General features: G+C 36.7%; 1 protein-coding gene across 2 annotated transcripts; it reads left to right on the plus strand.

The window, feature by feature from the left end:
* Positions 1 to 26949, plus strand: LOC121428010 (hybrid signal transduction histidine kinase M-like). Of its 2 annotated transcripts, XM_041624585.1 has the most exons (9): positions 1 to 272; positions 5167 to 5256; positions 5954 to 6081; positions 7043 to 7063; positions 11085 to 11347; positions 12787 to 12915; positions 19952 to 20926; positions 24938 to 25006; positions 26659 to 26949. In XM_041624585.1, exons 1-8 carry the CDS (start codon positions 237 to 239, stop codon positions 25003 to 25005), a joined length of 1710 nt encoding a protein of 569 aa, XP_041480519.1. In that variant the 5' UTR covers positions 1 to 236; the 3' UTR covers position 25006; positions 26659 to 26949. The 2 variants fall into 2 exon arrangements, with proteins under 2 accessions (XP_041480519.1, XP_041480520.1); XM_041624586.1 differs by lacking the exon at positions 7043 to 7063 and having other exon boundaries at positions 11091 to 11347.

Here is a 26949-nt window from a genome sequence, read left to right on the forward strand (position 1 = left end):
TTAATTCGGCAGCGCCGGTGCATCGTGCAATGGTGGTGATGCGGTACCGGTACAACAGGTAGCTCCATGTAGTGGGTGCCGCTCGATCTTCGACGAACGTCAAACAAGAATAAACGTCGTTTCTGGAGATAACGAATCCTTATTCGAGTGAAGCCAACGTAGTTCAGTGACAGTGGAACAGCCAAAACAGAGACTGAAGATTTTTGGTTTAATATTAATCTTCGAGTTCGTCCGACATGGTCATGGACATGATGGAATTCAAGAATTTGTTGGTGAGTACCGGTATTACACTCTGAGCCATACTATTAAACTCCCGGGGCGCCCGGCGGAAATCCGGAGCGAAGCCGGCAGTGTCACAAGTATACAGTTTTTGTGTGTCCGGACGATGAATTTTAGAAAGTCATTTGGAAAAAATTACCAGCGATGTCTCATCAATTTTTAGTACAAAGTGTTAGGAAATATCAAAGAGAACAAAATAAAACGTTAGAAGATGATTACAAATATTGAATTCATATTTTTAGTGTAATCCAAAGACAAAAAAAAGAAGGCTTCAAAAGTCCCGGGGGGGGGGGGGGGGGCACTCAGTATATAATGCATAGTGGGTATGTGCCGCGGAGGGGACCCCATTTTTACACTCAAATTTCCGTTCCAAGGCATAGCATTTTTGCCTTGTTGAGAAAAAGAACAAAGAAAGCCGCTCCAAGGCATAGCATTTTCTTCTTATCAAGAAAAAAGAAGAGAGAATCCGCTCCAAAGCTTCGCAATTTTTTGGTTACACCACTCCGATCGTGTTGAATGAGCTGCAATTTTGGTGAAAAGCGGCTGCAGAGCTCCCCGGTGGAGGCCGCGCTAGCTGCATCATGCACACATGACCGTTCCGTAGGGATGCATACGCGCTCACACGCTGGCGATCCGTTCCAAGGACCCCCGTTTTCACAAACATTTGTCGTTCCGAAGCCCGTTCCGAGGACCCTCCTTCATAATAAGCCCACTCCAAGGCCCCCGTTTTTTGTCTCGCCCGCGGCACACCCCCACCACTTTTTTGGTCAAGTGCCCCCCCCCCAGGTCAAAAGTGTCCAGACACTGACCCCCCATCCTACGTCTTTGTTTTGTAGAAGGTTCGTCCTTACTTGACATGGGCATTAATATCTTAAAGGGGAAGTTCACCCTGACAAAAAGTTTATTGTAAAAATAGCAGAAAAAATAATAAAAAATATTGCCGAAGGTTTGAGAAAAATTCATCAAATAATTAAAAAGTTATTAGAATTTCAATTATTTGATTGTGACGTCATATGCGAGCAGCATCCCTACATATAGACCAAAAGCTTCGGTCTCTGTTTTGTTGGTTGTTCAGCTGAACTTCGTTGGCTTCATTCACCAAATACAGAGACCGAAGTTCTAGCGCGATCTGTACAGGGGACTCAATGGCCATATGTTTATGTACTTAAGATCGGATAAAACGGGGAAGTGAATTTGCGCGACAGCCGAGGTAAGTCACTGTTTTTGTTCCTTTTAACTTCATTTTTCTCCGTTTTTTGGCAATTGATGCCAAGAGGGAATATAAATTTGCACTCTGGTCACTATAATTTTCGAAATTTTTATTCATTAAAGACAAAAATTGAAAAGCCCCGACGGGGGATTTTGCATTGCAAGTCCCCTAATGGTGGCTGCACGATAGCGAGCAGTCTGTGTACGAGGAGAAATATGAAAAAAAAATGTTAAAAAACTCCTCGAAACAGACGGCTGCCAGCTGTCTACCCTACATAGTGAATGGTAAAAAATCAATGAAATTTCATTTTCTCAGAAAATTGAAAATGGTTTTCGCTGTACCTTTTGTATATCAATAGCCAAATTATTTCACATCCGACCGTGAATAGAAAACAAAATTAAGTCATTAGGAACCATACAAAATATGAATTCATACATTTTATATTACATAACACGTGGGGCAGCTGCTCGTTTATGACGTCACAAATCCAAAACTTTGAACTCTAATAACTTTCTTACTCTTTAACGGATTTTCCTCAAACCTTCACCAATATTTTTTACTATTTTTTCTGCTATTTTTACAACAAAGTTTTCTTCAGGGTGAACTTCCCCTTTAATACTCGACCAGAGTTGGGGAGCCGAGATGGAGGGGGGGGGGAGGAAGATGTTCCACTAAGTACTAAGTTTATTTTACTCCAACGATGTTTATTGTTGTACTACTTCAATTAGTAGTACTAGTAAGTAAAAGAGCCTGTTAGATGTCCATTGTTGGCATCGTAGACCAGACTTCGGTCTCTGTTACATTGGATGTCCCGCTACACTCTGTTGGCTCCACTTACTAGTTACACTTATAGAGACAGAAGTTCTGACATGATCTGTACAGGGACTCTGGCCATATGTTTATGTGTCAAGTTCGGATAAACCATTGAGGTAGAAAAAAGGAAGTGGGAGTTGCGCGACATCTGCAGTAAGTCCCTTTTAAAGGTCAAGTCCACCTAGAAAATTATTGGATGGAAATGATAGAGAAAAATCAAACAAGCATAACGCTGAAAATTTCATCCAAAATCGGATGTAAAATATAAGAGCTATGACATTTTTTAGTTTCGCTTATTTTTCACAAAACAGGTAACTGTATATATGCACAACTCAATGGTATGCAAATTGAGAGAGTCATTGATGTCCCTCACTCACTAATTCTTTTGTTTTTTATTGTTTGAATTATGCAGTATTTCAATTTTTACAGATTTGACAACAAGGACCAAGTTGACTTTAATCATAACTGTTAAAGTAATGGTCATTCCACATGTTCAGGGAGGAATAAAATTTGTTTCACTTGACAATTAAAGAAAAATTGAAATTTTTCATATTTCTTAATAAAATACAAAAGAAATAGTGAGTGGGTAGCGTCATCAGTCACCTCATTTGCATACCAACCAGGATGAGGGGGGGGGCCACTTACATTGACGAGTGGATACCATGCGCGACCAAAAAAACACGTAAAAGGATGTCTTTTTCATGATAGGGCACGTTACGTACGTAACGTGATAATGTCAAAAACACAAAAATAATAAAGAAAGGGTAACTATTTCGATAGGAAAATTACGTGTTTAGGGTCGAATTTGCGGGGATGATAAAACAAAATTAAAATGTTTTATAAAGGATGTCCTTTTTGCCCCAACACTTCGTGTTTAGAGTCCGATTTGCGCGAGGTGTAGAAGGTGGGGTCGTACTGAACCAAATAAGGTAAAGCCGACGAACGAAGGACCCGTAACAATAAAACATTCCTTGTGTAGGGGTTCATTTCAGGGAACATTTGCCAAGAGTATCGTTTTGTTTCCAATACTTGTTAAGGGTAGGGTTTCACACGCCAATACTTGTTAAGGGGTGCATTTTCAGAATATGGAAATTACGTGTTTAGGGTGCTTTTCGAGACCCCATGGTCGCGCATGGTATCCACTCGTGAATGGAAGTGCCCCCCCCTCCCCGGGGCATATAACTGTTTTGCGAAATTAAGTGAAACTATAAAATGTCATAATTCTCTTATTTTACATCTGATTTCGATGAAATTGTCAGTGTTATGCTTGTTGGATTTTTGTCCGTATATTCAAATAAACTTTTTATTAGGGTGGACTTTTAGTTTATTTTTTATTCCTGTTTTGGTGCATTTCAGGCCAAAATGAAAATGTAATCTTTATTTTGATCCAGAATTTAATATTTTTATGAAGTAAAGACAAAAATCGATGAGCCCTGATGGGGGGATTTGCAATGTTAACCCCTAATGGCGGCTGCACGATCGTGAACGGTCTGCGAGGAGAAATAAAAATATTTTAAAAATCTTGAAACAGACGGCTGCCAGCTGCTGTACTTCAAGTTTTGGCAATTGTGTGACAGATGTTTGTTTCATTGCCATTGAGGATATAATAGATTTAGGACCAGATCTATCGGACCCTGTTCTCAGTTATTATTTTTTTTAGTTTCTCTGATACCCCTTTCATAGTGAGAGCCGAAGTGGAGTTAGTCCGGAGTCCAGGAGGAGTTACTCCACTTTGGAGGGCAATATGATAATTCTGAGATTAGTTCGATCCGGATTCAAAGCGGAGTACTCAACCCACTTCGAGAAGAGGGTTACAAACGGAGTTACTCCGCACCGGAAATGCGGTATGCGCTTATCGCTGTGATCTCGCCACACGTATGGCGCGAACTCGCTTGGAAACCATGGCAACGACTGCGGATACACCGCTGCGGTGCTTGCCAATATGAAAGGGGGTTTAAAGTCGGTCCGCAGTACAAGCGTATAAACTCAATCCGGAGTTTTTCCACTTCGCCTTCACTATGAAAGCGGTATAAGACATTTTAGAAATGAATAAAATGCGGTTATTAGATCAATGTACATAATTTCAGGTAACTTTTTTTTCAATCATTCGTTAAAACCAGGGTGAAGATATACATGTTTCAATGTTAGTTTTTTGTTTTCATCTGCAAGAGCAGTGCGCATTTTAGCTTGCATGCAGCTTGAATGCCGTGATGAGCGAGTGCGCCAAGCATTTCATTATGAAATACCATTTTTTTGGGGAAAAATACAGTTTTTTTCATCACAGAATACAGTTTTTCATTCCCAGAGGTTGGTAGGTCTGCTTTTTTCCTGTGCCCCCCACTTTCAACTTCACTCCACTGCCACTTGTCTTGCCCATAATTAGTACCTCTCTCTATTTAATTGATTGTTTAATGACCTTAACAAGGACTTGTAATTCTTTACATGAATCTTGTATATACCTGAGTCAAAGCAAATTCCTTACGTTGACATGTTATCACCATTTTTTGTTTTGGTCTATATGTATCTACATGTGTGTAAACCAGTGAAAAAAAGCAGTTCCTTTATGGGCAATAAAGTATTTATTGGTGTTAAATTCATATATGCTTTGAGAACCAGGTGGATGTGTCATAAAGCTGTTCGTAAGTTAAGAGCGACTTTAAAAATGACTGGTGATCCTTTCTTGTTGTAAATGGTGCATGTATATTCATTGGCGATGGTTTAGCGCGTAAGAAAGGTTCACCAGTCGCTCTTAACTTACGAACAGATTTATGAAACGGTCCCCCTTTGTTGTTTATTTTCTGTGTATTTTCTCTCACTAACTATGTTATTCAAGATACTTGTATTTTCCTACCCTTTAATGACAGATAATGTTGGGCTGCTTAATATGCTGTATGTCCCCTTGTACATGTATGTCTCAAACTTGCATTGATGACGAGTTGAATGATCAACTGCAAGTAAGTACTAGGCCTATAGATACATTATGTGTGTTAGAGCAGCTGGATGATGATAGGAATTTAATGATGATTTGTTTGGCCCTATCCCTAAATATATTAAAATGACATCTGATCTCTTAAATTCTAATGAAAAAACAATGCCCTAAATCCAATCTGGGCCCTAAATATTTTGATACAGCTCTTGTCAGCTCACTGGGCACCCCACTTTCAATGTTTTGTTTCTCAAAATACTTAATTTGTTCATTTTTCAACTGGCTTGGGTTGTATTTTCTGTAATAGTGGTGGTAGTGGTAGTGGTGGTGGTAATGGTAGAAGTAGTAGCGGTAACAATGGTGGTAGTGAAAGTAGTAATGGTAGTGGTGATGGTGGTAGTACTTAGTAGGTAGTAGTAGTAGTAGTAGTAGTAGTAGTAGTACTAGAAGTAGTAGAAGTAGTAGAAGTAGTAGAAGTAGTAGTAGCAGTAGTAGTAGTAGTAGTCGTAGTAGTAGTAGTAGTAGTAGCAGTAGTAGTAGCAGTAGTAGTAGCATTAGTAGCAGTAGCAGCAGTAGTTGTAGTAGTTGTGGTGATGGTGGCATGGTAGTGGGAGTAGTAGTGGTAGTAGTATTGGTAATAGTACCCGTGATGGTGGTGGTAGTCAGTAGAAGTATCATGTGCCTGCACCTGTTCAACATTTTCTCTTGTATGATTGTTTCAACAGTGTCGATATGACTGCTCGGATGAAGTGATACGTGACAAATGCTCACAATTTGATGCAACATCCCATCCGTCAATAGATGGGTACTGCTGCCCAGGCTATTTCCTTACAAAAAATGTCACCGAACCTAAGTAAGTGTCATTATGCAATGTTTTAAAGCCCAGTGTTGCCCTTCACTGCTGGGGCTACAATACCCTGTGTCTGTAAATTACTAAATATATTCATGACAGTCAGGGTTGGGCACGATTACTTTCTTCAATTACAACAAAACGTAATCGAAGCTACAATTACTTTTCAATTAAATTTTTTTTTTCAATTTATACAATTACCAATTACTTTTGTCAGTTACAATTTCAAAAAAATACTTTCTAGAAATTTCATAAATGAAATAAATTTGTATTCTGTACATAGTACCACCTAAATTTACAGAGATAAAGCACAGATTCTGCCTGATACTCTCTTTGATACTGAAGCATTAATTTTGACACGAAAAAGGTCATTAAATTATTAAAGATCATTAATTCAGTAAGTTTATTGTAAAGTCATTGAATGTAATTATATAATTGACATTGATGGAAGTGAATTACATTTTTTTCAATTGCAATTATAATTGTTTTCCTTTTAAAACTTTAATTACAATTAGTAAAAAATGTAATTAATACCGGTGCGTAATTGATCTATTACATTGTAGTTGAGCCCAACCCTGATGAAAGTGGACAAAACTTCCATTACTTCAAATGATTTCATTTGAATTAAGGCAAAAATAAATGCCTTGAAAATTGTCAAACAGTAAAAATGTTAATTATCATCTTCATATTATGTGATTGGACTCACAAATGCTGTGCTTCATTTATGAACAGCTACATGTATAAATTGGCCTCAATGACACATATAGACCAATAGTTGAAGGTATTGAGAGTTGAATATGTTCTAAAGCTTTATTTTGGATAGTTTTGATGGCAATACACTGCTTTAGACATCATTAATATTAAAGGAATTTCAAAGAGGAAATCAATATGGCTGCTACAACAACCAGAAGTTAAATAAAGATGACCATTTTTTTATTCTGACACATGTATTCTCTATTTATAGTTCCACATTGATATTTGAAACTTTTGTGGTGAGTAATGTGCTTGTAAATAATTATAACACACATTTATACCATTTTCAAGTGAATGCTGTAACTGAATTTTGTATATAATCCTGAATATTAATTTCACTCATGGTTAGAAAACACTAGAATGTTCCATATCATTGCTTGTGGTGCATGCTACTAATAGGTTTGCTAACATCAAACTTCAACTTTGCACAACAAAAAAAGTAAGTCCCCCTTAACCAAATTGCTGTAACTTTTGAACGGAATTATTTTGAGATATGATATTTCGTAGGTAATTTTCTACAAGCAACTTTTGGGGTAAAATGAGATTGATCTGTTGAGTCATGCATGAGTAATTAAAGATTAAATTAAAAATGACCATTTTTTAATGTCACAAGAGTCGTTTTTCAGAATGTGCAAATACAAAGTTGGGCAAGAGTTGTTTTTTGGTGAATTTTATGGTATTATGCTGTTTTACTATCCATCATTTAGCCACTCCACACACAATTTTGATATCGTATGTTCATGGTTGAGTGAGCACAATGTATTGCGGGGGCCGCGGAAGCGAGGGGGGGGCTGAAGCACCCCTCCCCCTCCCATTTTTTTTCCAAAAGCATGTACAAAAGTGTAAAAAATGACCATCCGATTGTGATTTTTTGCATGGTCAGCCCCCCCCCCACTTTGAAAACCGTTCCACGGCCCCTGTATTGTGATATATCATCATAGGGGTTTATGGTAGTTTCCTCTACAACTTGTTAGATCATGTTAAAATTTGAAAATGTTGGTGGCTCCCCCATTTGAGAATTCTGGATCCACCACTGATTTGTCTGTAAATTAAACTGATCATGAGAAATTGTGAGGAAACAATACATTTATGCAGTATAAAGAGTATTCATTCCTAAGTTTTCGAATGTGCTCGCTCAACCATGAAAATATTTAAAGCTCGGAAATTGTGTGGTGATAGAAATGAAGGATGAAAGAAACAACAGCAATTAAAGCCACATTTGAAACCGAATTTGCCCCAATATTCACTTTATTACCCTTCATAATGAGTCCGTGACATTGAAAATACCCCTTTTCCCACTCTAATGCGTGCTCACTCATCCATTAATAAACAAATCAATTTCATTTTTTGCACAGAATTCTGCCCATAGGTTGATAAACATTACTGCCAAATGACATTGCTAAAGACAGCCTTCAAAAAAAGTTCCACCTTATTGAATAAGGGGTTACTTATGGAACCCATAATGTACACAAGTCTATGAGAGAGGAAGTCAAAATTTTAACAAATATGAAATGAAGGGTTTCATGAGACTTCGCACATGGCGTCAGAATAACACTATCCAAAAGGCGCGCACACCAAAATAACCATTCGATATGGCACAGAGTGGGACCAAGGCCTTGAACTTTCTTCTCATTTGCATGATTTTCGAATATTGTGTGCTCACTGATGCATTAAACATCAGGATTTTCATAAAAATCAAATCAAATGAACTATGTAAGGTTGTGACAGATATCCATAGTTACAAATTGCATTTTTCCAATAACGTAAAATAGAGCTAATCACTTTCCACTGTTCATTCAAGCGTGAATGTTAAATTAAACGCCTTTGAATCATTGAAGCATGTTTATAAGTCATGAACATAACAAAAAAGTTGAGAAAAGATCTTTTTCAGTTACCAAAATGAAACCATACTTGCCTATGATATTTGAAAATCGTTTTTTTGTTTTCAATAAATGTTCATTGAACCGTGAAACAATTAATATTGTTGAAGATACTCTTCCCAAAAATAACTGTTATCATATTCTATCATTTTTATTGATAGAAATATGTTAAAATCCAATTATAGCAAATTTGGACTTGTGTTTATTCAACCGTGAAATTTACCAAAAAAGTCGTATCGTCTTTTAGAAAGCATGTTTACAAGCCTTCTGAATATTCTTCATGATGAGAACGTGGAATTAGTTCCAATAAAATGGAATCAAAGTCATGATATTTGGCTTGTGACTTTTAGAAAGTGACATTTTTGCCTTCTGACGGTGCTCACTGAAGCATGACGTAAAATACATCCATAACATTCACTCAGAGGGTAGCTAATAAAATTACCTTCACACTCATGTAAAAATATATGAGAAACTCACATTGGTTCTGAAATTAATGATGTTTGTTTAAGGGGGGGGGGGCTTACTTTTTTTGTTGTTTATATTATTTAGAATTGTTGAGATCTTCTGTTTTATCTGTGACATGTATACAAGCATCTTTTTTTTATTTGGGAATTAATTTTTTATTTTAAGATATTTGTTTGGTATGTTGTTGTTGGTAGGTTGTTCAGTATAGCATAGTGATGCATATTGTTCTACACCTGATTAGACTACTGTTTCTTTTTGTTTTTTTCTAAATCATCTTAGATCATCTACTAATGATTTGGTCTAATTTTCATTTTAGCTCATTAATCATTTTGTCAAATTTCCAGTTCTATGTAGGTTATTACCAAATTTGGCCGAACACCATGGTTAAATGAATTGTTTGTGAACCAAATTTTCGTGCACATGACAAAAAAGGGGAAATTAGACCAAGTGCAAATAACTGGTTATTAGACTAAATGGGTATTATGCAAATTGAAGTGTAGACCAAACTGCAATTAGACCAGATTGCTAGACCAAATAGAAATCTTATGTGGGATTAGACTATCATTAGACTTGTATGAGAATTAGACCAACTGCTTGTACATGTATACCAAGTCGATGTACACCTGTTTTGGGATCTACATGTGTATTTTATTTATCCATGCATGTAGCATTGGGGGGGGGGGCACTTACATCATTGACAAGTGGATACAATGCGCGACCAAAAAAACACGTAAAAAGGATGTCTTTTTCAGATAGGGCACGTTACGTACGTAATGTAATAAGGGTGTCAAAAACACTAAAATAGTGTTTTTGACACAAGGAAACCTACGTGTTCAGGGTCAGATTTGCGAGGGTATAAAAAGAATTAAGACTAAAATGTTTTATAAAGGATGTACTTTTGCCCCAACAATAAACACTGCATGTTTAGAGTACAATTTGCGCGAGGCGTGGGAAGTGGGGCTGTACTATTAGTACTACTAAACCCAATGATGTAAAGGTAAAACTGACGACCATCGTCCGTGACATAACAATTACTTGTTTAGGGGTTCAATTCAGGGAATTCTTGCCAAGAGTATCATTTTGTTACAGGGTAGGGTTTCACATGCCAATACTTGTTAATAAGGGGTGCATTTGTAAATCAGAATGTAGAAAATACGTTTTTAGGGTGCCTTTCGAGACCCCATGGTTGCGTGTGGTATCCACTTGTCAATGGAAGTGGCCCCCCCCATCCAGAGCATGCCATTCACATATATACATGTATTCTTGCACTATTGATTTTACACCCATAAATCAATCTCTTTTAATACTAGTGACAAGTAAAAAATCATATTTAGAATATTACTGAGTAAGAACCAAGTTTGCAAAATCCTACGGATCAAGTTTGTATTTTTCATGAACAATTTAAATGCTCTAAATTGATGATAGATAACTTTAATAATCACAGGTTTAATTCCTGACCCTCCCCAAAAAATCTGTATGTCTACATCATCTACAGTTACACACTTACCATCCTAGATAATCTTTGTAATTAAAGATAAATGAAAGTATCGGTAGTTCTGATTTCATGAGAAAGTCTATAAAACCAAGCTTAATTGTTTGTCACTGTATCATCCTAGATGTAGACGTGGTACATTTATGTAAACTTAAATTTTGTGAGAAGTCATGAAATTTCTTAGCTGAAAAACAATCACCCTGAGGACCGTCAACACTAATATATACATGTATGACAAGTAGCTGGAATGTTTCTCAGCATTTTACATGATTTCATGTAGAATATTCCCCCTTACATACAAACACTTAGGTGGTCATCTTATTGGATTCTGCATTCATGAAGTCATTTTGAAATTAAATTACAACCACAATTGACATTATCTTTTAAACTTTACTTTCTCCTGACTCTATCTTGCATTTCAGATGCCAGAGATGCAGGGACAATACATTCATGCCTGACATCAATAAGTGCGGCTGTGAATGCATTATTTGCATGGAATGTGATAGCACCCCAGAAGATTCCATAGTTGATGATTGCACCAAAATCAAGAACAAACGGTGTGAAATAGCACAGGACCCTACAACCCCTGCAAATGTTGCATGTCCTTTCATTATGACGTCAACAGGGAACCCGCCAACAACCATAGAAGTTAACACTGTACAAGTAACTTCAACGTCAGGTAAATCTATTGGAGCATATCTCACCAAGGCCGTCTCTGTGACGTGTCCGATACTACAGTCATAGAGAATCACGGGGAGGTCTTCAACAAAACTTTATCTTCTCCTGCAGTATACAAATAATGAATGTTTATGAGTGCAATGGACAGAATACTTCATGAGGTGAAAGATGAAATGATCCATTCAACGAGGCGTTGCCGAGTTGAATGGATAATTTTTCATCTTTCCCTGAATGAAGTATTCTGTCCATTGCAAAAATGAAAAACATTCATTATTTGGTTTATATGACAATTTATGAATTTTAATGCAAAATATCGTAGTGCTGCACGAGCCGGGTGGATGTTTCATAAAGCTGTTCATAAGATAAGAACGACTTTAAGAGCGACTGGTGATTCTTTTTTTTTGTAAATGGTATACACCATAGGCGACGCTTTAGCACGTAACAAAGGATCACCAGTCATTCTTAAAGTCGCTCTTAACTTACGAACAGCTTTATCAAACAGCCCCCTGGTCTGTTTATCGCCTACATACCCAGCATGCACCTGGTGACAAGGATCTATCTATCTACATGTAGGTGTCGTATAATATATTCTATTGCAGTTTATGAGACATACTTTAATAACATTCACTTTGTATGTAATGAACTTTACGCACAAACTTTTATGACATTGTAGAGAAAAATGTACTTGTAAGCGTAAGTGACATGACTGTCATGATTGCCATGTACAGCCTGCCATGAAGACAAGCCAACAAAACTTGAAGTTTTTTGCATAAAATGATGGGCTATGCATATACAGAGAAATAACCAATAGACTCTTTTTCCTAATGAGCTCCCGGGTATGGTCTAATAATCTTTTTTCAAGCTGTATGTCTCTTTTGTATTTTTTTTTCATTATTAGGGCTTTATTAAATTCTTATTAAATTGAATAGATATAAGTAATGTGATATTAGACAGATTTAAAAAAAAATGATATATGATAATATAATGGCAAATCATATTTCATCCTATTTCTAAAGATTTTTTAGGTGATGGTGCAAATATATATGGACCTTATTATTTATTGACTTTATATTACCCTTTCAGAAATGATCATAAATATAAGAATGCTTTTAAGCTTTTACATTCACAACACCTTCAGGGGAGCGCTTCACCAACATTTTCATCCAACAAGTTGTCAGATCTGATAGCTTTCCCTGAGTTTGAATGGCTAAGAAGCACTGTTATAACTTTTGGATAAAATTGGACTTGTCGGATAGAACGTCCGACAACTCCTTTCATGAAATGCTTCCCTAGTAATAAGTTCCAGTCTGGCAGAGTTTTGGGAATAAATGAGTATTTGCTCTTTATTTTCTTATGAAATTAAAAGTATGTATTAAATGAGAAGAATGTGTGTGTAACAATTTGTATTGAAATTGTAATTATTATTTTTTTGATTAACAGATGTTCCAGTACTGAGAAAATCAAGGAACCCATATAGAGCAGGATTTTATGTAACGCTGCCCGTCTCATTTTTTCTTCTGATTCCAGTTTTATTTGTTTGTGTCTTTGTCTGCTGGGCATATAAAACAGGTAAGGTACCAAACACTTATGTTCAATTTCATGTTGAAGTTTAAGTTTATTCAACCAATTACATAAAAAAATGTGACAAAAACTTTACACAAATGCAATACAAATGAATGAAAGGCTTGGACCCCTGGGGCCCGTTTCTCAACACTGTCATAAGTCTAACTTCTTGACTAAATCGGAGATAGTGAGCTACTTGTCCGCCAACCGTTTCGCGAAGCCCTCTTTACCAAGATCGGGTACAGCAACCTCACTAAATACTTTTGACACCTTCGAACCTGTCATAACTTCTTTCTTTAATAATGACGTACATGTAGTGGTATCACATGGGTAGACTATGACATGCAAAAGTGCCTAGAAATTTTAAGATAATAATCTTAGGTAATCAATCATAGTGGTTGAAATTACATCACAAACAAGTGGGATAATGCATTCAATGATCATTGTAATACAAAGAAATCATAAAAAATGTTGCTAAAACGCCACAAAACCATTTATTTTGAAATAGTAAAATGATTTAATCGATAAAGTTTCTACTACGTCAGGCCATCCATAACTGAACTCGTACTTGTTGTTTTCAGACCCCTTTTAAGAGTTGGATAAATTCTATCTCTAATGTAATTAGTCAAATATCATATGTTTCAGTATCAATGATTAAAAATGTTTCGTTTAACTATATTTTGATGACGTTTGGAATCGTAAAAGATTGTATAATTATCATCATTTTACAAAGAAAACCGTTATGGTTTACTTTTGTAAACTATTAAAATTGGATATCCCGGAGGTACCCATCTCAACGTCCACATGTGATTTTTTAGTCATGAAATGAATTATTCATAATTTAACTTTCTCTGCAATTGAATGCTCCAGTCTTCATGGTCTAAGTATGCATGATGCATAATTCACCTGTGCTATTTATTTTGAAAAGATTTATTTCTCAATTCATCACAATATTTGCAATTTTGTCATAATTTTTCTTTTTGAAAATTATGATATTTTGTGACTAAGGCTACGTCTCGTCTGCTCTTTTTACCGACAGTATCGATATCAAGGCATTCTAGTTAAGCCTTTCGAGAAACAGGTTTAGTAAGATTGGAACTAACTCCGTAGTTGGTGGATAAAGGTATGAATAACTTGTCCATGTGTGGAGAAACGGGCTCCTGAGAAGCAATGCTTGTGAATAGGGGCCCCAAATTAAACACATGAAAAGTACTTTACATTTAAAAAAAAATAGAGCTGGCAAATATGTGTCAATGTTTGTATGTATTTCACACCTCTTTGCTTGCACTTAGTATTTTCATGTCGGATTCTAAAATTCTAATGTTATGCATTTTCGTACCTCCATATGAAATAGTTCTGAAACAAAAAAAAACCTACATGTATGTTTACATTCATGAAGTCAAGCTTATATAATTTATCAAAAATCAATAAAGGGAATACATTCTAAAATACATTTTTAACATAACATCGATACCGCTCGTTCGGGAGATGTATCCAGACATTGCTTGGTATGGAAACGGCTTTACTTAAAGAAGGTGCCAGAAATCTGTTAAGTGTTCTTTGGAATATAGAATTGATTCTCTGAGTGATCGAAGATACAAGATCTGACTTTAGATATTTTTTTATAATCTTTTATCTTACAAAGGTCAAGGACACAGTGACATGTTTTCATCTTACCCTTTTGCAGTCTGCAACTGTGATAACTTCATTTTAACTTAACCTAGGCTCATATAATTTAGTCTCTATAATACTAGCATGGATCCCAGGAAGCCTAGCGATTTTGAGGTCAAAAGGTGAAGGTCACAGTGACATATGTTTTCATCTTATAGTCCAGGAAAAGCCCCATAGAAACTTGACCAAACCAAGGATAGAAGAGGCATAACCTTGTTTTTTTATATATACAATATTTTTTGATGGTTTCTTGTCAATTCGAGGGTGCTGATTACGAATCTGGATGATGCCACTCGTGTAACCTTGAGCATTTTCCGCAAATTGGCAAAGTCCAATATGGCCGCCAAAATATGCAAATTACCCATGAAACTCATAAAATTGTCCGCACATTGGCTGTGAAATGCATGAAATTGTGTGGCAGGAGTGAAATACAATCTTAAAAAATAATTTTTGACAAAATATTTATTTTCCTGATATTCAAAATGGCCGCCATAGGCCATTGTATACACTATCATGTACAATATGAATAAGGAAAACTAATTTTCACAAAAATGAGCACTAAACTGCAAAAAATCGTGATGTATGAACGAAGTAATATATGCAAATCATCATTATTAATGAGATATATTATTTATTATGTCAAATATGGGAACATTGCTGTATTTTGATATCTAAAATAGCCGCCACTGGCCCAAAGAGTATTATGTACAATGGCAATGGCTGGGGCCAAAAAATGACAAGATTGAGCATTAAAATGCATATTATTAAGATAAACGAGTGGAATACTGACTAAAAACATAATTGTAAATATGCCATTTATGTGATAAATGCTGTATTTTGAAATTCAAAATGGCCGCCATAGCCCCTATATTCATCATGTACAGTGCGAATGGAGAAACTAATTTTCACACGAGTAAGAAACATAAAATGCATGTAATTGTGATCTATGAGTAAAATATTGTCTGACAACATGTTTTATAGCAAGACATATATTATTTATTTTGTCATGCATGAGATAAATACTGTATTATGTAATTCAAAATGGCCCCTATAGACTCTAACAGTATTATCTACAATGTGAATTGGGACATATAATTTTGTAAAAATTTGGATTTGCTTGACTATGACATCCATGTAATCCTGTTGTATGAGTAGAACGTTATTTGATTTTTTTTTTTAATCATCGCATTTCTTCTTCCATATAGGTGAATAAGGTGATAAATACTGTAATTTGACATTCAAAATAACCTCTACAAGCCCTAACTAAATTATGTAACATGCAAACAGGGAAACTAGTTTTCACAAGATTAAGACTCATAAAATGCATATAACTGTGATGTACGAGTAAAGATATTGTCTTAAACATTATTTCTAACTAGATACGTCACATATTGGTCGTGGACACGGTGGAGGTACAGAGATGCCAAGTTAAAAAAAATGTTATGTGTGAGATTTTCATGACTCGACGTCTCTGCGCGCGCGCGGCCAGTAGCTTACACTCGTACGTTGTGAAAAGGCGCATGAAATATGGGCTTCGACACCATGCGATGCACGCACGCGACTCATCGTATCACGTACTAGCTGTGCGCTGACTGCACTCTCGATTCGTCTTGCGTGCCAGTCCTATAATCTGGCGAATATTGCTACTTTTTCTCTTTTTTTCTGACGGGTCCCGATGCGTGAGAAAAATGGGTGCCATGCGTGAGATCGTGAGACGGACCCTGAATGCGTAAGGCTCACGCACAATGCGTGAGACTTGGTAGCTCTGGAGGTAATAAATGCTGTACTTTGAAATCCAAAATGGCTGCCATAGGTCCTAAAAGTATTGTGTACGTTGTAACATGGGACATATAATTTTGACAGAATTTGGCATTGTTTGACTCTTAATATTGCATATAATTGTGAATTGTGATATAAGGGTGAATTATTGTCTAAAACCATGGTTTCTAACGAGATATATCATAATGTTGTATATTTAAGGTGACAGATGCTGCATTTTTAAAATGAAAATGGCCACTATAGGCACTTATTGTATAATATACAATTTGGGTGGAGACAAATAATGTTCCCAAAAGGGCATATGGCAGCCATTTTGAATGTTGAAATACAGTATTTGTCACCTGAATTACATAAGATATGATATATTTTGTTATAAATCATGTTTTCAGACATTCCACTCATGCATCACCAATTGACCAAGCTAAGCCAAATTCTGTTGAAAAGATATTTTGTTCCCATTCATATTGTGCATAATGATACCGTAAGGGACTGTAGCGGCCATTTTGATAACCGTATTTATCACCTAACTGGCAGAATAAATGATATATCTTAATAGAAATTATGCTTTCAGACATTATTTTACTCATAGATCACTATTACGTGCATTTATATGGTGCTCACTCCTGTGAATATTGGTTTCCCACTTTGCATTGTACATAATACAGTTAATGTTGATGGCGGCCATTTTGAAAGTCGAAAATCGAAATACAGTATTTAACACAAACTTGAAACCTGAATGATATATTTCGTTAGAAAAAGCGTTTTTAGACAGTATCCAATTAATTTATCACATACATATGCATTTTAGCGCTTAATCTTGTTATTTCTTTTCTCCCATTTCTCATTGTGCATAATACTTTAGGGTCTTTGGCATCCATTTTGAATATCAAAATACAACATTCACCACATACAGGGCATATTAATAATATATTTCATTAATAATTATGTATTTAGTCAGTATTCCACCTGTTTAATCTTCATAGTAATCATTTTAGTGGTCACTCTTGTGAATTTTTTAGCCCCCATTGCCATTGTACGCAATACTGTTTGGGCCAGTGGCGTCTATTTTAGATATCAAAATACAGCAATGTTCCCATACTTGACATTATGAATGATATATCTCGTTAGATATGATGATTTGCATATATTACTTCGTTCATACATCGCGATTTTTTGCAGTTTAGTGCTCATTTTTTAAAAAATTAGTTTCCCCTATTCATATTGTACATAATAAGGTATACAGTGACCTATGACGGCCATTTTGAATATCAGGAAAATAAATATTTTGTCAAAAAAATTTTCAGAGAGTATTTCACTCCTGCCACACATTTTCATGCATTTCACAGCCAATGTGCGGACAATTTTATGATATTCATGGGTAATTTGCATATTTTGGCGGCAATATTGGATTTTGCCAATTTGCGGAAAATGCTCAAGGTTACACGAGTGGCATCATTCAGATTCGTAATCAGCACCCTCGAATTGACAAGAAACCATAAAAAATATTGTATAAAAAAACAAGGTTATGCCTCTTCTATCCTGGACTATTACCCTTCTGCAATCCTTCTATGCCACAACTTCTGTTTAACTTAACCTAGGCTCATATAATTTTGTGTGTATGATATTAGCATGGATCCCAGGAAGCCTATCGATTTTGAGGTCAAAAGGTCGAAGATCAAGTTAACAGTGACATGTTTTCATCTTGCCCTTCTACAGTCCTTGTAAATGCGATAAATACAGTTTATCTTAACCTAGGCTCATATAATTTGGTGTATAATACCAGCATGGACCCCAGGAAGCCTATTTATTTTGAGGTCAAAGGTCAACATCACAGTGACATGTTTTCGTCTTACCCTTCTGAAGTCCTTTTTTAACATGATAACTTTAGTTTAACTTAACCTAGGCTCATATAATTTGGTGTGTATGATTTTAGCGTGGATCCCAGGAAGCCTATTGATTTTTGTCCCACCTGCATAGCAGAGTGAGACTATAGGCGCCGCTTTTCCGACGGCGGCGGCAACATCAAATCTTAACCTAAGGTTAAGTTTTTGAAATGACATCATAACTTAGAAAGTATATGGACCTAGTTCATGAAACATGGCCATAAGGTTAATCAAGTATTACTGAACATCCTATTAGAGTCATGTCACATGATCAAGGTCAAAGGTCATTTAGGGTCAATGAACTTAGACCATGTTGGGGGAATCAACATCAAAATCTTAACCTGAGGTTAAGTTTTTGAAATGTCATCATAACTTAGAAAATATATGGACCTAGTTCATTAAACTTGGACATAAGGTTAATCAAGTATCACCAAACATCCTGCATGAGTTTCACGTCACATGACCAAGGTCAAAGGTCATTTAGGGTCAATGAACTTTGGCCGATTTGGGGGTATCTGTTGAATTACAATCAAAACTTTAAAAGTTTTTGGATCTGATTCATGAAACTTAGACATAATAGTGATCAAGTATCACTGAACATCCTGTGCAAGTTTCAGGTCACATGATCAAGGTCAAAGGTCATTTAGGGTCAATGAACTTTGGCCGAATTGTGGGTATTTGTTGAATTACCATCATAACTTTGAAAGTATGTTGGTCTAGTTCATAAAACTTGGACATAAGAGTAATCAAGTATCCCTGAACATCCTGTGCGCATTTTAGGTCACATGATCAAGGCCAAAGGTCAAATAACTTTGGCCATAATGGGAGTATCTGTTAATTACCTTTGCAAGTTTATTGATCTGACTTTTGAAACTTGGACATACGATTAATCAAGTATCACTGAATATACTGTGCAAGTTTCAGGTCACATGATCAAGGTCAAAGGTCATGTGAGGTCAATGAATTTTGGCCACATTGGGGGTATTTGTTGAATTACCATCCTATCTCTGTAAGTTTATTGGTCTAGTTCATAAAACGTGAAAATAAGAGTAAAATAAGTATCACTGAACATCTTGTGCGACTTATAGTAGTTTTCAAAGTCAGCACTGCTGCTATGCTGAGTCGCATGATGCAGGTGAGACGGCCAGACGCATTCCACTTGTTAGGTCAAAAGGTTGAAGGTCAAGGTCACAATGACATGTTTTCATCTTACCCTCCTGCAGCCCTTGTAAACACAATAACTTTAGTTTAACTTAACCTAGGCTCATATAATTTGGTGTGTATGATACTAGCATGAATCCCAGGAAGCCTAATGATGTTTTAGGTCAAAAGGTCAAAGGTCAAGGGTCAAGGTCCCAGTGACATGTTTTCATCTTACCCTTCTGAAGTCCTTTTTAACGCAATGACTTTACTTTAGTATAACCTAGTACGGCTTGTTTAATTTGGTGTGAATGATGCTAGTATAAATCCCAGGAATTGTATTGATTTTGAGGTCAGAAGGTCAAAGGTGAAGTCGCTACCCTCCACTTTTCTTGCTTGACCAATAACTCCATTTTTCTGCATTACAGGCGGGTGTATTATGTGCTTGCCTTAGCGACACTCTTGTCTATGTATAAACATGTAATCACAACACTCAGTGTTATGTATTGCCATTTCAACATTAGTTTTCATCATTAGAATATATTTCACTTAATTTGCCCCTGGTGCAGCTCCAGCTAATGAAAGAAAAATCAATGAAGACCCTGGTTCAGCTCCAACTAATGAAAGAAGAATCAATGAAGACCCTGGTTCAGCTCCAGCTAATGAAGGAAAAAACAATGGAGACCATGATGCAGCTCCAGCTAATGAAGGAAAAAACAATGGAGACCATGATGCAGCTCCAGCTAATAAAGGAAAAAACAATGGAGACCATGATGCAGCTCCAGCTAATGAACGAAAAAACAATGGAGACCATGATGCAGCTCCAGCTAATGAAGGAAAAAACAATGGAGACCCCGGTGCAGCTCCAGCTAATGAAGGAAAAAACAATGGAGACCCTGGTGCAGCTCCAGCTAATGAAGAGCCTGAAACTGCAGCTCCAGCTAATGAAGGAAAAAACGATAGAGACCATGATGCAGCTCCAGCTAATGAAGGAATATACTATGGAGTAACGGTTATAGATACAACTAATAAAGGAAGAAATGATGGAGACCCTGATGCAGCTTCAGCTAATGAAGGAAAAAACAATGGAGACCATGATGCAGCTTCAGCTAATGAAGGAAAAAACAATGGAGACCATGATGCAGCTCCAGCTAATGAAGGAAAAAACAATGGAGACCCTGATCCAGCTCCGGCTAATGAAGGAAGAAACGATAGAGTCCCTGATCCAGCTCCAGCTAATGAAGGAAGAAACGATAGAGTCCCTGATACAGCTCCATCTAATGAAGGAAGAAACAATATACTCCCTCACACAGCTCCAGCTAATGAAGGAAGAAACGATAGAGTCCCTGATCCAGCTCCAGCTAATGAAGGAAGAAATGATAGAGTCCCTGATCCAGCTCCAGCTAATGAAGGAAGAAACGATAGAGTCCCTGATCCAGCTCCAGCTAATGAAGGAAGAATAGATGAAGTCCCTGGTGCAGCTCCAGCGAATGTGGAAAGACATGATGATATGTCATGGAAAGAGATTGCACGATTGATAGCAAGTAAGTTATTCTATTACTGATAAATGTGTTGACACGTCTGTATGATTTGGTTTATAATTTTTTGTCAATCTTTTTTCTGTGATATGATGAAGGAAAAAGAGATATTGTATGGTCCCCAGATTTTAAAAACCAAGATATTACAGTTTAGTTCAATTTATTGCTGAAGTACTTCTTTCCTACACAGTCAGGTAATCAACAACATGTTGAATATAATTATGTACTTTCCACTTCTAATCTTTGTATTGAGACTTCTATTGGATGTAGTAGCTGCAGCATTCAGGCTCACTAGTTTTGATTGACTATGTACGTGTCTGAGATATGCTCATTAACTTGCAGGTAGATCCTCGTATAAAGACAAAGAGCAGAACTATTTATTTTTCTTTAAAATGCATGAGTTTTCATGAAATTCTTTCCCCGTAATTGTAACATGAGCATGTCCATGTATATTGTATAAAAGATTAAGTTATTGTTCTTAATCCAAAATTTATTTTGTAGTCCTCAAAATAGAGTAATTCTTCTTTGACATGCGGATGCCGGTTGGCATCCTTAAGAGAGTTGAATGCACAAAAAGATGAATTTCTCGAAATTCATCCAACCAGCACAACGATAAGCAAAGCTATTACCATGTACGGTCGGTAACTAAACAAAATTGCAAACAAGAACTTCTTAAAGATTTAGAATTTAAAAAAAAAGGTGGCTGAAACAAATGGACTATCTATGTTTTGTAGGGATATAAATGCTGTTTTAAAGCACTTATTGTTCAAGGTTGTGTCCCACTTGTGACAGACATAACTTTATGTTTACTTGTGATTATGTTTGCATTGGTCATCAAACCCCACTCGGCGCTAATGTCCTTTGGTTATCCGTGTCACTGTCTACTGAGTAAAAAATGGGTACCTGGTAGGATAGATATGAACGTCAGTGTGATTAGATTAGCATGTGTGCACTGGTAAAAAATGGTACCCCGGCCAGGATGCTCCCTAAAGAGTGGAGCTATTTTTGTGGAACATTGATGGATCCTGTGACCGCGGTGATAATAATTACATGTACATGTAAAGTGCTTAGAAACACAGAGTATGAAGCGCTATACAAAATGTAACTAATATTCTCATCAAATAATACCCCCTTGTTGGGGGAATCAATATCAAAATCTTAACCAAGGATAAGTTTCTGAAATGTCATCTAACTTAGGACCTAGTTCGTGAAACTTTGACATATGGGTAATGGTGTATCATTGAAGATCCTGCCTTGGTTTTAGGTCACATGACCAAGGTCAAAGGTCACTTAGGATCAAGAAACTTTGACCATGTTGGGGGTATTTGTGAAATTGTCATCATAATTTGAAATGTTTTTGGAGCTAGTTCATGAAACTTGGACATAAGAGCAACCATGTATCCCTGAATATCCTGTGCGAGTTTCAGGTCACATGATGAAGGTCAGAGGTCATTTAGGGTCAACAAACTTTGGCCATGTTGGGGGTACTTGTGGAATTGCCATGACTTTACAATTTTATGGATCTAGGTCATGAAACCTGGACATACATGTAGGAGCAATCAAGTATTCCTGAATATCCTGTGCAAGATTTAGGTCACATGACCAAAGTCAAAGGTCATTTAGGGTCAACGAACTTTGGCAATGTTGCAGGTATATGTGGATTTGTCATCAGAACTTTAAAGTTTATGGATCTAGTTCATGAAACTTGGACATAAGAGTAACCATGTATCCCTGAATATCCTTTGCATGTTTCAGGAACATGACCAAGATCAATTGAACTCTGGACATGTTGGGTGTGTTTGTTGAATTGGCATGCCATCATCACTTAGAAAATGTATAGATCTACAGTGCGTCCCCCAAAAAACTATACACTTTTGAAATGGCTGCCAATAAAAAATGTATCATTTTTGGGGGAAAACTTAAATATGTGGAAAGCCAATAAAGTCAACTTTCAAATGACACCAAAAAGTTGTAAAACTATTCATGCTTTAGCGAGCACTGCCCACTAAAGTAAAGGGTACGAAAATTAGGGTGGGCCGGAATAAGCCTTCCAATGTCTTTCATTTTTTTTGTTTGGTACTTGCAAAGTTGAGGGTTATTTGGTGAATTAATGATCAGTTCGTTTTTGTCTCACCTGCATAGCAGAGTGAGACTATAGGCGCCGCTTTTCCGACGGCGGGGGCGGCGGCGTCAACATCAAATTTTAACCTGAGGTTAAGTTTTTGAAATGACATCATAACTTAGAAAGTATATGGACCTAGTTCATGAAACTTGGCCATAAGGTTAATCAAGTATTACTGAACATCCTATGAGAGTTTCATGTCACATGACCAAGGTCAAAGGTCATTTAGGGTCAATGAACTTTGGCCGAATTGGGGGTATCTGTTGAATTCCCATCATAACTTTGAAAGTTTATGGATCTGATTCATGAAACTTGGACATAATAGTAATCAAGCATCACTGAACATTTTGTGCAAGTTTCAGGTCTCATGATTAAGGTCAAAGGTCATTTAGGGTCAATGAACTTTGGCCGAATTGGGGGTGTCTGTTGAATTACCATCATAACTTTGAAAGTTTATTGGTCTAGTTCGTTAAACTTGGACATTAGAGTAATCAAGTATCACTGAACATCCTGCGCGCATTTCAGGTCACATGACCAAGGTCAAAGGTCAATGAACTTTGGCCGAATTGGGTGTATCTGTTGAATTACCATTATAACTTGAAAAGTTTATGGATCTGATTCATGAAACTTGGACATAAGAGTAATCAAGTATCACTGAACATCCTGTGCGAGTTTCAGGTCACATGATCAAGGTCAAAGGTCATGTGAGGTCAATGAACTTTGGCCATGTTGGGGTTTTTTGTTGAATAACCAATTAACCATCATATCTCTGTAAGTTTATTGGTCTAGCTCATGAAAAATGGACATAAGAGTAACCATGTATCACTTAATATCTTGTGCAAGTTAGAGAAGTTTTCAAATTCAGCACTGCTGCTATATTGAACCGCGTGATACAGGTGAGACGGCCAGAGGCATTCCACTTGTTTGTGAAAATTTCATGCGTTATTAAACTGAAATTTAATTCATGAGTGATCATGAATTGCAATTTTAGTGCAGCATTTTGACTTTATCATGTGGATCTCAGCAATGTGTTCATGAGAATCAGGAGAAAAGGGGGTAAGATAGGACTTGAGTAGGTGAAGTATACGTTGATGGGATGAAGGTCAACAGAACATTTAGCAGCCCCTCCCTCCATCCCTACTCCTCCCCCCCCCCCTTCTCTCCTGAGAGACTAAGCTCAGCTAGGCTGGGCAGGAATTAGCCTTACAGTTTTTTTGAGTGGTTAGTCATTTGGAACTTGCAAAGCTAAGGGTGTTAAGCTAAATTAATGAGTGAGATAAGTTTTGGATACTTAGGCAAATTTCATGAGTTACATAATTGAATTTTAAGGCATGAGTGAACAAGTATTGTTATTTTAGTGTAGCATATTCGTGTGGACTTCAGAAGTGTGTTTGTGAGAGTCAGAGTAATGTAATGGTAACTGTTACAAGCAATATGCTAAGACTTGGTTAAAAGGGCATTTGTCTTATTTTTGTCCTTTTACAAATCAAATATCATACATGTATGTACCCTCTCCCTCCACCTCCATTTCCCAGCCCTCCCCCCCTCTCTCTCTCTCACAGTCTCACTTCCTGGATTGTAGCCTATTCAAAACTTAATTGCCAAGTGACCGGTGGCTGATGGTCAGTTTTTTTTTTTATTGAATGATTACCAATGATTACGTGTGTGTACAGAACTGAATATACTTGATATGACAAAATGATCATTACGTATTGGCACATATTCTACAGACCTTACATCAAACGCAATCTTAGGGTCTAAAGGTCATTTCAGGCGAGACTAGTAGTATGTGAGCCACCTTGCTTTATTCAGTTAACAGTTTATGCCTGATTTTCTTATTTTTTCTTTTTGGTCACATTCTCTTTGATGACTTCTTAATGTATATTTTTCTACAGAAAAGCTTCTGAGGAAGACTGCAACTAATAAAACGGGATATCACCCTGTAGATACAAATGAAGTGTAGGGTAAGAATATTTTTTTTCTTTTTTGGGGGGGGTGCTATATTTGTTTTCCACATTTTAGGGGCTATTTCTTCCACTTTAAGTGCTGCTTTTTAGGAGTAACAACCGATTATAGTTTTACATGTAGAATATTGATTTTCTAAATAATTTTGGATTTGTTTGTAACAGATCTTGGGGCGATCCTAAAAAGAATGATCGTCCCAAAGCATGCAGTTTGGGGCTATTTGGGGCTGTCACGAGGGTGAAATTGCCTGTCGCCCTGATGTATTTCCTCTGCTGATGAAATTGCACCTCCACTTCTACCAGAAAGTGATAGTGGAGGTTGAATAGAGGCTAAGTTCTCATCTTTTGTAGATTGTATCCAACTTATTTAAAAATTGGTCAGTATTTGTACATGTACTGGACATTTTAAAAGGGAAAGAAAATGAACGAATAGAGTGAATTGACAAAGGAAAAAAAGCTTAATATGGATTCAGTCTCTTGTTATGGATTTAGGAGTAGATTCCTAGTCAAACTTAAATCTTTATAAAATACTACCCAAGGGTCTGTTGCAGAAAAAATTGCATTCAAATGCATGCAACTAAAAAATCAAGCCGAAGTCCCTATTTCATTGGTTGGAAATCTGGTTGTATTCGATTTTGGAGTTGCATTGATTGCAACTCTTTTAGCAACATGTCTCCGATCTGACCATGGCATTAAATATTTGCATAAATTTTGACTGCAAGGAGTGGAGGAGCTGTTCATGTTTTTTTTTGGGGGGGGGTGGGAAGTGGGTTGATTGGTAAAAAGGAAGGAGGGAATACAAAAGAGTAAAACAGTGCGTCCCACAAAAAAAGGAAACTTGAATAGAGAAAGGTATTAAGAATCATCAAGTATATTTCAATAATGAATTTAATATTGATAGTAAGAATGGAATCTCTTATCTAACCAATTGGAGGAAAATATGTTATATAGAAATCATTCTGCCTTCAACAAGTTAAAGCAAAAACTGCTGAAGCAGTTCAGAAATGATTTGCACAGAAACTCACATTTGAATCTGAATGCACTCTCTTTAAAGATTATTGAAAGAAACTTGACAAAGAAAACAAAAGATAAGTTAAGTAACCGTCTCTTTGTTACGCAATGAAGGTTGTCACATTATTCACATACATGTATATGTCTACCCATTTTTTCCTGTATAATTTGGTTGTGACACTGAGTTTTTCAAACTCTTGTTGCTCATCTATGCATAAGCTATTCACATCATATTGAATATCAAAATGAAGAGTAGCTAAATTTCATGATATAAATTTGGGCTATGTTGAAAGAAAATTCTGGGAATACCAGTTTCCTTCGTTGTTGGATGCACTGTATAGTTTTGTGAATATTGTTCCACTGCATTCTGATGTCACTTCACGTAAAATCATTCCTTTCAATTATGATATGAAGATACTATGTGTTGGCTCAGTTGGTAGTGCGTCCGTCTCACAACCAGGAGGTCAGGGGTTCTAACCCTGGCCACGTCAGACCAAAAGACCAATAGAGCCTCGTCGATATGGCGCTGCACAGCGGCTGCTGGGCCCACGATCAATTGGGCAAAGCAAATTTTCGGGGTATTTCATTTCATGTCTATTTCGAACAATGAAATATGGATTTTTTTTATTCTCCCTATACAGCGAATCCAAATAGGAGGAATAACGAGAATACCGGGGTTGATGAAGGTCGATGAAGGACGATCAAAATGCCATCTGAACCAAGAGCAAAAGTTTGAATTTATATTGATTGCTGGAAGGCAGTTACAAGATTGGCATTATCAAGGATTCTATTCGTCATAATGATAATCTGAACTGGTGATTGGTCTAAACCCTGTCATGTGACCAAAGATTGTTCCAACCAATGTCACAAACTTGGGAAAATGCCATGAATCCTGGCATTTGACGTCACAAGCCGGTAATAGTATACCCGAA

This window comes from Lytechinus variegatus, chromosome 14, assembly GCF_018143015.1.
Source record: "Lytechinus variegatus isolate NC3 chromosome 14, Lvar_3.0, whole genome shotgun sequence".
Classification (NCBI taxonomy): Eukaryota; Metazoa; Echinodermata; class Echinoidea; order Temnopleuroida; family Toxopneustidae; genus Lytechinus; species Lytechinus variegatus.